The sequence below is a fragment of the Antedon mediterranea genome, chromosome 7, assembly GCF_964355755.1.
Source record: "Antedon mediterranea chromosome 7, ecAntMedi1.1, whole genome shotgun sequence".
Lineage (NCBI taxonomy): Eukaryota > Metazoa > Echinodermata > Crinoidea > Comatulida > Antedonidae > Antedon > Antedon mediterranea.
Window position 1 is genome coordinate 25,488,349 of NC_092676.1, and position 11,403 is coordinate 25,499,751.

At 36.1% G+C, this 11,403-nt stretch overlaps 1 protein-coding gene across 1 annotated transcript; it reads right to left on the bottom strand.

Moving 5' to 3' along the window:
- Positions 1-1,971: 1,971 nt before the first annotated feature.
- Positions 1,972-11,370, bottom strand: LOC140054356 (2-amino-3-ketobutyrate coenzyme A ligase, mitochondrial-like). The gene is made up of 10 exons (XM_072099320.1): positions 11,284-11,370; positions 7,412-7,638; positions 7,044-7,133; positions 6,177-6,396; positions 5,880-5,976; positions 5,373-5,542; positions 5,140-5,249; positions 4,503-4,604; positions 3,966-4,089; positions 1,972-3,068 (listed from the first exon to the last, which is right to left on the bottom strand). The coding sequence occupies exons 1-10, from the start codon at positions 11,300-11,302 to the stop codon at positions 2,959-2,961; spliced, it is 1,269 nt and encodes a 422-aa protein (XP_071955421.1). The 5' UTR covers positions 11,303-11,370; the 3' UTR covers positions 1,972-2,958.
- Between the last annotated feature and the right edge of the window lie 33 nt (positions 11,371-11,403).

An 11,403-nucleotide genomic window follows, 5' to 3' on the forward strand; every position in this document is an offset into this window, starting at 1 on the left:
GCGTATGATTCATTGAGTTACGGGGCGCAGTAGGTTTACCGTACTTCTCAAATCGCGCTGTGTATGATTCATTGAGTTACGGGGCGCAGTAGGTTTACCGTACTTCTCAAATCGCGCTGTGTATGATTCATTGAGTTACGGGGCGCAGTAGGTTTACCGTACTTCTCAAATCGCGCTGTGTATGATTCATTGAGTTACGGGGCGCAGTAGGTTTACCGTACTTCTCAAATCGCGCTGTGTATGATTCATTGAGTTACGGGGCGCAGTAGGTTTACCGTACTTCTCAAATCGCGCTGTGTATGATTCATTGAGTTACGGGGCGCAGTAGGTTTACCGTACTTCTCAAATCGCGCTGTGTATGATTCATTGAGTTACGGGGCACAGTAGGTTTACCGTACTTCTCAAATCGCGCTGTGTATGATTCATTGAGTTACGGGGCACAGTAGGTTTACCGTACTTCTCAAATCGCGCTGTGTATGATTCATTGAGTTACGGGGCGCAGTAGGTTTACCGTACTTCTCAAATCGCGCTGTGTATGATTCATTGAGTTACGGGGCGCAGTAGGTTTACCATACTTCTCAAATCGCGCTGTGTATGATTCATTGAGTTACGGGGCGCAGTAGGTTTACCATACTTCTCAAATCGCGCTGTGTATGATTCATTGAGTTACGGGGCGCAGTAGGTTTACCGTACTTCTCAAATCACGCTGTGTATGATTCATTGAGTTACGGGGCGCAGTAGGTTTACCGTACTTCTCAAATCGCGCTGCGTATGATTCATTGAGTTACGGGGCGCAGTAGGTTTACCATACTTCTCAAATCGCGCTGTGTATGATTCATTGAGTTACGGGGCGCAGTAGGTTTACCATACTTCTCAAATCGCGCTGTGTATGATTCATTGAGTTACGGGGCGCAGTAGGTTTACCATACTTCTCAAATCGCGCTGTGTATGATTCATTGAGTTACGGGGCGCAGTAGGTTTACCCTACTTCTCAAATCGCGCTGTGTATGATTCATTGAGTTACGGGGCGCAGTAGGTTTACCATACTTCTCAAATCACGCTGTGTATGATTCATTGAGTTACGGGGCGCAGTAGGTTTACCGTACTTCTCAAATCGCGCTGCGTATGATTCATTGAGTTACGGGGCGCAGTAGGTTTACCATACTTCTCAAATCGCGCTGTGTATGATTCATTGAGTTACGGGGCGCAGTAGGTTTACCATACTTCTCAAATCGCGCTGTGTATGATTCATTGAGTTACGGGGCGCAGTAGGTTTACCATACTTCTCAAATCGCGCTGTGTATGATTCATTGAGTTACGGGGCGCAGTAGGTTTACCATACTTCTCAAATCGCGCTGTGTATGATTTATTGAGTTACGGGGCGCAGTAGGTTTACCATACTTCTCAAATCGCGCTGTGTATGATTCATTGAGTTACGGGGCGCAGTAGGTTTACCATACTTCTCAAATCGCGCTGCGTATGATTCATTGAGTTACGGGGCGCAGTAGGTTCACCGTACTTCTCAAATCGCGCTGCGTATGATTCATTGAGTTACGGGGCGCAGTAGGTTTACCATACTTCTCAAATCGCGCTGTGTATGATTCATTGAGTTACGGGGCGCAGTAGGTTTACCATACTTCTCAAATCGCGCTGTGTATGATTCATTGAGTTACGGGGCGCAGTAGGTTTACCATACTTCTCAAATCGCGCTGTGTATGATTCATTGAGTTACTTTCTTTTCGCTTATTTATTGATAGCTAGCTAGGTAAACAGTTCCAAACGATTTCCCGAAAGGCAATGGAAAGTTGTGCTAGATTTTATCTTGAGTAGAGTGAAATGACAAGTTTGCAGTAGGTCTATGTTTTTCTGTTTGACGTCAACGTGAAAAATTGTGAATCCCAAACAAAGTCTTTAATAAATCAATAACAACACACATCATAATATATATTTTTTTGTAAATTATAATTGTACCACTTTGTTGAAGCATTAGACAAAACTTTAGGGTCAGTAGTGTTGACCTGTGTAATGTGTACCACCATTCTAATAAGTTAATGTTAAATTTAAAAACATACACAACAGAAATAAATTATACTATTAAGAAAAATTGTTAAAGCAAGAAATGGCATCCTTAACCAAATAAAATACTATAACACATTAATTATATTTCAGTGCAAGAAAAATAATGGGAAATTTGGCTGTTTTACTTCATTGTTTGATTAACTTTATATTTTATTTTATTTTTATCTCCATCAAGATCCCAGACTGATACCTTACAGAGCTGTTATTTTTTTCAGGAATTTGTATTTTGATTTTACATATATAATACTGTAATAGAGAACCATAAATATAAGATCTAAGGTATTATTTTTTTTCTTCAACTGCAATTCTCTACACTATATTATATTTAACATATCTGCTTCTACTACAAGAAATGTATGGCCCTTTGCACTCAATGTGTACAGAATCTGTGTTGTCAATCAATGCATATAATATACAAATAACCATAGGCCTACTACAACCATAATACATATATAGTTTCCAATATTAAAGTAAAACATTGACAACTCTATATTTTACACAAGCCCCTTCTATCAGTACCAAAACCGTTCATTCATAGTCATAATATTCATAGTTTTTTTAACCCACAGACACATTCTTTTATACAACCTTATAATTGGTTTGTCAAGAAGTAATTCCAATAACCGTAAATTTAAATATTGTTTATTTTTATATTGCTCAAACTAGGTTTGTTGATTAGCAATTTATATATAAATCATATGTGCCAACAATAGGAATTAATTTATTAAAATTAATAAATAAAATTAATTTAGTACATGATTCCATAATAATGATAATTGTACAGTGCTATTTCATGAAAATCGAAGTGTTTATAATAATATCAATAATCATATTGAGCATAGTTTACAAAAGATATGATAGTTGTTAAATCTGTAATATTTATGGTATCACTTCCAATTTTTTCCCAACTTCTATAAACGCATCAACAGCACGATCAATTTCTTCTTCGGAATGGGCTGCGGAGATTTGTACACGGATGCGAGCTAAGCCTAGGAGAGAAAAAATAAGACAGTATGTAAATAAAAAGGCAAATTACTGAAGAAATGGAGATACAAAATGACAATGCTGTGGGTATCAGTGGCTGGATCTCAATGGAGATACAAAATGACAATGCTGTGGGTATCAGTGGCTGTATCTCAATGGAGATACAAAATGACGATGCTGTGGGTATCAGTGGCTGGATCTCAATGGCGATACAAAATGACAATGCTGTGGGTATCAGTGGCTGGATCTCAATGAAGATACAAAATGACAATGCTGTGGGTATCAGTGGCTGTATCTCAATGGAGATACAAAATGACAATGCTGTGGGTATCAGTGGCTGTATCTCAATGGAGATACAAAATGACAATGCTGTGGGTATCAGTGGCTGTATCTCAATGGAGATACAAAATGACAATGCTGTGGGTATCAGTGGCTGGATCTCAATGAAGATACAAAATGACAATGCTGTGGGTATCAGTGGCTGTATCTCAATGGAGATACAAAATGACAATGCTGTGGGTATCAGTGGCTGTATCTCAATGGAGATACAAAATGACAATGCTGTGGGTATCAGTGGCTGGATCTCAATGGAGATACAAAATGAAAATGCTGTGGGTATCAGTGGCTGGATCTCAATGGAGATACAAAATGACAATGCTCTGGGTATCAGTGGCTGTATCTCAATGGAGATAATCATAAAGCAAAACAACCAGAAAGAATATAAATTTAAAATAAATATGGAGCAAATAAATTATTGCAATTACAACTCTGGTTCTCTGGATGTTATACACATTTGCAAATGTCTGTTACTGGCGGCATGCTTATTTTTTCCTCCAAATCACAGCCACATATTTATAAGTAAACAAACACTTTAAACTCAAAATAAAATGATTTCCACTTACCTTTCGGTACCACTGGGAAACTGAATCCAATTACATAGATGTCTCTATCAAGCATTTCTTCAGCGAACCTGCCAGCTAAACTAGCTTCTCCGAGCATTATGGGACATATTGGGTGATCCTTGCCCTAAAGGAACCACAATGAATGGTATTTCTAAGATTTTACTACAGTAAAATTACTCGCATTTTTTTCTGAGTGTGACGAAACTTACTGATTTAAAAAATTTCTTTAAGACAATCTTTTTCTGGAAAATTTACATAAACAAATTAACAATGTTTTGAATCAAATGTATTGTTAAAGCTCTGTCTCCACTATCAAACTTTATGTGACAACAAAATGTGCCAATATATGGACAAGATATATTTCACTACCATATTTGGGCACATCACACTTTTTTGTCAAACTAGTTTGATAGTGTAGACAGAGCTTTAGACTGCCACAGAAAAATGAAAAATGTTAAAGGAAAATGTAGGGAAAGATAAAGAAGTTACAGAGATTAAAAGTGAAATCTAATTAAAATTACAGGAGAATGAATTTACCCAGACTTCAAAACCAGCTGCAGTAATCTTGTCTCTGAATCTCTTGGTATTGGAAGTTACCTTTGCAATCAAAGAGTTGTCTTGTGTAATCAAGTCAAAAACCTGAAGAATTAAAAAAAAATTGCATACACAGTTTTATCTGGATTTTTAAAACCAAGTTGGGCCAGCTTACTATCAAATTAGATTCTGGTACAAATTCCAACTATTAAGCAAGTAGTGTATTAAAATTATATTTATTAATAATATTTAGAGAGCATAACCTATGCAGTTTTCCATCACAAAAGAACTCATATGATTATATATGTAAGAAAACTGTAGCCAACAGATTTGATACAATTTGAGGTTTCATATCTATAAGTAGAGATGGTCTGCGTTAGAGTTAAGCAAGCAACCAGATCTCGTTGTGTACAGATTATCGGGCGATGGTAGGTGGCAGCACTAGACATGAAGGGACCCTAAGGGGAGACAAAAATTCTTGTATGTGTCGTCCACACCTATGCGCGATTCAGCTCAATTAGGCTGCAAGTCACAGGCTATTCTCCCACATTTACATTTCCATTTACTATTTTAGCTAGGTAGAAAATCCTAAGTTTTAAATCAACAATGAAATGACGGTAGTTGATGGAAGGAGTCCTACCTTAGATGCAGCTGCTACGATAGGTGGTGGAAGCGAGTTGGAGAAAAGGTATGGACGTGATTTTTGACGCAAGATATCAATCAGTGACTGTGGTCCTGTGGTGTAGCCGCCTGATGAAAAATGAAGCAATGGAAAAGGAATGAAAATGAAATAGGAGGGATATGGAGAAGTGAAAAAGGGGACATCTGCAAATTATGATAGTAGATTAAATCAATATACACATTGCCAATTACCTGCAGCTCCTCCGAGGGCTTTTCCTAATGTAGAGTTAATTATATGGCAACGACCTTCGACCCCTATGAACTCCTCTGTACCTCGGCCAGTGGCACCCAAGAAACCAGTGGCGTGACATTCATCAATGAATACTAATGAGTTGTACTTGTCCGCAAGATCACATATTTCTCTGAAAATAATAGAACAATTCTAGTACAATACAACCCTTTGGGACGCAAAGTGTTCGCTTATTACTAGAGGTCAAATCTCTTAAATAGGGGTTGTATTGTTAAAACATATTTTGTCATTTGTTTCATCCGAAAGTATCCCCTGAATAGGGGTATTCCTTTAGTAAGGGTGTTCTATAGGATGTGTTCTACTGTATTAAACAAGGCCAACAGCCATAAGTCGCGTGCTAAAATGCATAGTGATACCGACAGACCGACCGACATAGTGAACTACAGAGTCGCGTCCACGCGACTAAAAATGTACACATATAATTTCTGGTTTCTTACTATTTTATTTACCTAAGTGGTGAAACATCCCCATCCATACTGAACACTCCGTCTGTCACTATCAGGCGCATTCTACATTTCTGCGTTGCTTGTAGTTTTTCTTCTAAATCTGAGAAAACAATATAATGGAAATTAAAGATTAACTAAACAATATTAGTGAAACATATTGACTGGTACCATATAGGTTCCAGAACCTGTTGCTACTTTTGATTGGTTTGCATTTATGGCATAAATATTTTCTGAAATATGATCTTACGGTATCTTTTTTAAAAATGGACATTTCGGTGAAGTGTACAGCAATTATCATACCTTGCATATTCATGTGTTTATAACGATGTCTTTCTGCACTACATAACCTAATACCGTCAATAATGGAAGCATGATTGAGTTCGTCAGACAGAACGGCATCCTCACGGCCCAACAAGGTCTCAAAGATTCCAGCGTTAGCATCGAAACAACTAATGTACAGAATAGCATCGTCTCGTCCATGGAATTTGGCTATCTTGTGTTCCAATTCTTTGTGAATATCCTGTAATACATAATAACAGTTGTTATTATTCAAATTGTATCGGCACTACTGTGTGTACAAATTTGAGAAAAAAAACATTATAGTAAAACATTACAATAACTAATATCCCTTTCACACCAAAAGCAAAACTCCGGAGACACTCCAGAGTTGACGGCCCGGTGTTTTGGTGTGGAAGGTAAAATCAAGCAACTCCGGAGTTTAAAACTGCGGAGTTGAACAGCTGAACATTCTCCGGAGAACCAACGGCAGGGACACCCCGGTATTTTGGTGTGAAAGGTACCAACATCAAATTCCGGAGTTTTTAGGTCAAAAGGTCATCTTCACACGATCACTCATTGCTTTAGTATTATTTCAAAATATTTTTAATATTTGTAAAAAATATATAGCGGGTCTAGAAAATAATATGACTTCTGAGACTTTTGAAAATAATTATTAAATTGAAAATATTATCAATTAAAATGATTCTAATGATCGTCGCTATGTAAACAAAATAGAGGGCGACATTTACAATTATATTTTATAAACCCTGGTGTTGCTAGGTTGGTGTGAAAGGGGTATCTCCTGAGTTTCTCGATGTTTTGAATGGTCATAAACCCCGGAGTGTTTGTTTGTTTGAAAGGGGTATTAGCTGCAAGACTACAGTTTACCTGTGTACCACAAATGAAGCGCACAGAGCTAAGTCCATTTCCATACAAATCCAATGATTCCTTGGCTGCTTCTATGACTTCTAGATTACTCTAAAACAATTTAAAATTATAATTGACATCATTGTATCAAGTTTTACAAAAGCATAGGAGTTTAGGACTGGTGGTCATATTCACTAATCATGCTTAAAGTGAGATATTTTTCTTAGTATTTCACTTAAATATGATGATAATGATTTCCCATCAATTTAGACACAGTAAGACAATTTTAAAATTAAGTTTGAGAAAAAAGTTAAGAGAAAAAAAAGTTTGGTTTTAGTGCGAATAAAGTACAAAATGTGATTGATTACATGAAATGATAATATACTTACAGACAATCCTAAATAATTATTGGCACAAAAATTCAGAATGTCTTTGTTGTTTCCTTGCACCTTGATTTGCGCAGCTTGCTTCGTCGTTATTACTCGTTCAGGTTTGTACGTTCCAGCTGCTTTGATACTGTCCATCACCTCCGCAAGCACTTGGTTCATGACACCCAATGGAGCACTGCTGTAGGCATGGCATCTGTAGGCCCCTACAGCCAATGGATGTATGCGTTCTTCATAAAAAAAAAATTAGGCCTTTTAGTATGTAAATTTCAATTCTCCAAAATACTGTTTGTACAGAATTAACAGCAGAGTAAACTATAAACTATAATATAGACGTTTTTTTACTAACTAGGTTATAGTTGTTATGCGCGATTTGAACGATTTGCGCAATTTCAAATTGCGCAAGAAAATCTTTGCGCAATTTTAAATTGCGCTGCACAATTTGTAAATTGCGCAAGATAGTTCTTGCGCAATATGACACCTTTGCGCAATTTGAAAACGAACTGTAAATTTTCAAATTGCGCAACAAAATTCTACCAGACAATCGGTATTATAATAATTTATTGGAAACTAAATAACTCAAAATAAAACATAACTAGACATGTAACTCGTCACTTTGACGAGTTTGGTTATCCGCCGCGCAAGTGGTGCAACATTAACATTAAGGGGATAGGTTGAGGACAAAAGGAAGTGTTCACGTTGGCATTATGACCTGAACTGAAGAATATGATATGTTGTTATTGCTGAATTTTATTATTTAAATTCATATATAGTATACACAGTATAATCTGTATCCATATCACATACAGTGTAGAATAGGTGAAATTACGGGACCCGCTATTTATTGCAATTTTTTAACATGTTGACGGTTTTAAAATGAAACGCGAAGGTACCAATTCCGAAAGGAAATTATCTCAGCAACAACGTATTAGCGTGTAGAAGAAATTTGAATACGTGAAATATTGATGCGCGCTCTTTTAAATGTAATGAATTATGACGCAAAAGATGAAAATACGACCTTTTTTATTTAACTGGCCATATGATGACGTCACAACATCCGATTGGCAACATTTTTACATAATTTCGTATCTACAGTCCAATAGCTTCCAGAAAAAGTTTTAATCGTGATTATCACATTTTATTCTTACGAGCTATAACAGATTAAAATTTACTGTAAAGATGAAATTAATGCCACACGTGATTTAAATTTTTAAGCATGATGACGTAAAAAAAATTAAAATATTTTTAACTCATGCGAAAGATAGTTGATTGACCTAGACAATATCAAAATCGGGGTGAAAATGGAAAACGGATAAGTGGAGATGCGCTCTATTCAATGTGATGAGCTATGACGAAAGATACAAAATCCTAAATTTTATATTTGCGTGGCCATACGATGACATCACAATGTCCGGTTAGCCATATTAATACCTGATCCAATATCTACAACTCATCTACTTCCAGAAAATGCCATCCACAAAAAGTTGACCGTTTAGTTTAGAAATTACGACTGTTTTAAAAAAGGCATATTTTAAACGAATTTTTTAACGTTTTCATAAAAAACGCGCGCAAATTGTCCAATTCGACGTGCTCGTATGACGTATCTTTAAGTCAAAATTGTTTAAAATTTGGTAAAATTACTAGAAAAGGCTGGAAAATCATAAATCACGCGAAAAAAATACGTTTTCAATGCTACGTGCGCTCCGCACACGTAAAATTGTGCGCATGCGTGGGAATTTTTGACATGCTTAAACCGACATGAAACGCGTAGAAAGTTGATTAGAAATTAATTTTGCGCATTTTGAAATTTTAAATGCGCGTGCGCGCGTAACTTTGTGTAAAACACGCAATTTTTTTTCAACAGAAGGTTAGCGCATGATATAAATTAAACTTTTGCAAAGTTTCACTTTTAAATGTTATTTGGTTTTCGACATATGTTAAATACGAGAAAATCGTTAAATCGCGCGTACGTCACGTTGCGCGATTGTAAACATCATGAAAAGCTTCGCTTGACGACGTTACATAAATGTCAAAATGTTAACATAGTTAACAAAATGTTATGTTTGCAAGTTTTAGAGAAAAGCGTTACACAAAAATCATACAGAAAGAAAGAAGATTAAGAAAAAGATGATGATGATGATTTCGTACAATCACAAGAGGTTATCCTGCAACTTCGTTGCGGATAACCAATAAATGCGAAGATAACATGTGTATAATATAATAAATACATAACATTTATTATTACAATTAAATAATACTATCACTGTAACTTGAAATAAATCAAAATAAATGTAAAAATTAAGTTTTTAATATTAGTTTAAGCTAGGCCATGTAACCTAGTCAGTATCAGTAGTCCAGACCCTAGCTAGGCTAGAGTAGTATAGCCGGCCGCCCGCGCCGTGCCCGCCTGGTGGAACACCACCGCTTCGTTTTCCTTCGTCGGTTCTTCGACGGTATGCTAACTTATAACAATATTTATCTTTAATTTTGAATCATTAGAAATTACTGTTATGCGCGATTTGAACGATTTGCGCAATTTGAAATTGCGCAAAAAAATCCTTGCGCAATTTGAAATTGCGCAAAGAATTCTTGCGCAATTTAAAATTGCGCAAGGATTTTTTTGCGCAATTTCAAATTGCGCAATCAACTTGCGCAATTTGAAATTGCGCAAGAAAATCTTTGCGCAATTTTAAATTGCGCTGCACAATTTGTAAATTGCGCAAGATAGTTCTTGCGCAATATGACACCTTTGCGCAATTTGAAAACGAACTGTAAATTTTCAAATTGCGCAACAAAATTCTACCAGACAATCGGTATTATAATAATTTATTGGAAACTAAATAACTCAAAATAAAACATAATAAATGCGAAGATAACATGTGTATAATAAATACATAACATTTATTATTACAATTAAATAATATTATCACTGTAACTTGAAATAAATCAAAATAAATGTAAAAATTAAGTTTTTAATATTAGTTTAAGCTAGGCCATGTAACCTAGTCAGTATCAGTAGTCCAGACCCTAGCTAGGCTAGAGTAGGCCTAGTATAGCCGGCCGCCCGCGCCGCGCCCGCCTGGTGGAACACCACCGCTTCGTTTTCCTTCGTCGGTTTGCTAACTTATAACAATATTTGCACTACTAAAATAAGGAAATGCGATATTTATCTTTAATTTTGAATCATTCTTAGAAATTACTATAAAAATATGGGTGTGCATGATTTCACAATCTGTCGAAAAACCTTGCGCAATTTGCAGATTACTTGCGCAATTTAATACGTTGCTTGCGCAATTTGAAACACATGTTTCAATTCAAATTGCGCAAGGATTTTTTTTGCGCAATTTCAAATTGCGCAAATCGTTCAAATCGCGCATAACATTACTATAAAAATATGGGTGTGCATGATTTCACAATCTGTCGAAAAACCTTGCGCAATTTGCAGATTACTTGCGCAATTTAATACGTTGCTTGCGCAATTTGAAACACATGTTTCAATTCAAATTGCGCAAGGATTTTTTTTGCGCAATTTCAAATTGCGCAAATCGTTCAAATCGCGCATAACATAGTTTACTCTGGGTTTTTTTTTAATATTTACTTTTTTTTAAATATATATATTTTAAACCGTTTAAATCATCTTTTGGTTTGACCAAACACTAAAAATATCTTCTGCAGTGTTTTATTATCATTTACATTTAAAGTCGTTTCGCCCCTGTAATTGATAAACTAACAAGGCGGTGGTCCGGTATTTTCTGCTGGCCTAGCTACGCTAGGCCTAACCCTCTAATCTAATTAATATCTAATAAAAACAATTGGAAACACACAAAAATATAATATTAAATTCTTCCTACTTTAATATACTATTACATACTTACTTAGAAGGGAAAATGACATTATTATAAAGCTAGGCCTGTGCAGCGTTTCTTCTCCACCGTCACACGTCGTTCGTTTCCACGTGTAAAGTACTCTCACCGGGCGGTTAATTCCGTTCCGTC

Bases quoted from the DNA above. Each gene is read 5' to 3' on its own strand.
- LOC140054356 (XM_072099320.1), bottom strand. The intron at 6,397-7,043 runs GTAAACTGTAGT...TATGTATTACAG, and splicing joins GCTTCATTTGTGGTACACAG to GATATTCACAAAGAATTGGA. The intron at 4,090-4,502 runs GTAAATTCATTC...TGGTTCCTTTAG, and splicing joins CAGCTGGTTTTGAAGTCTGG to GGCAAGGATCACCCAATATG.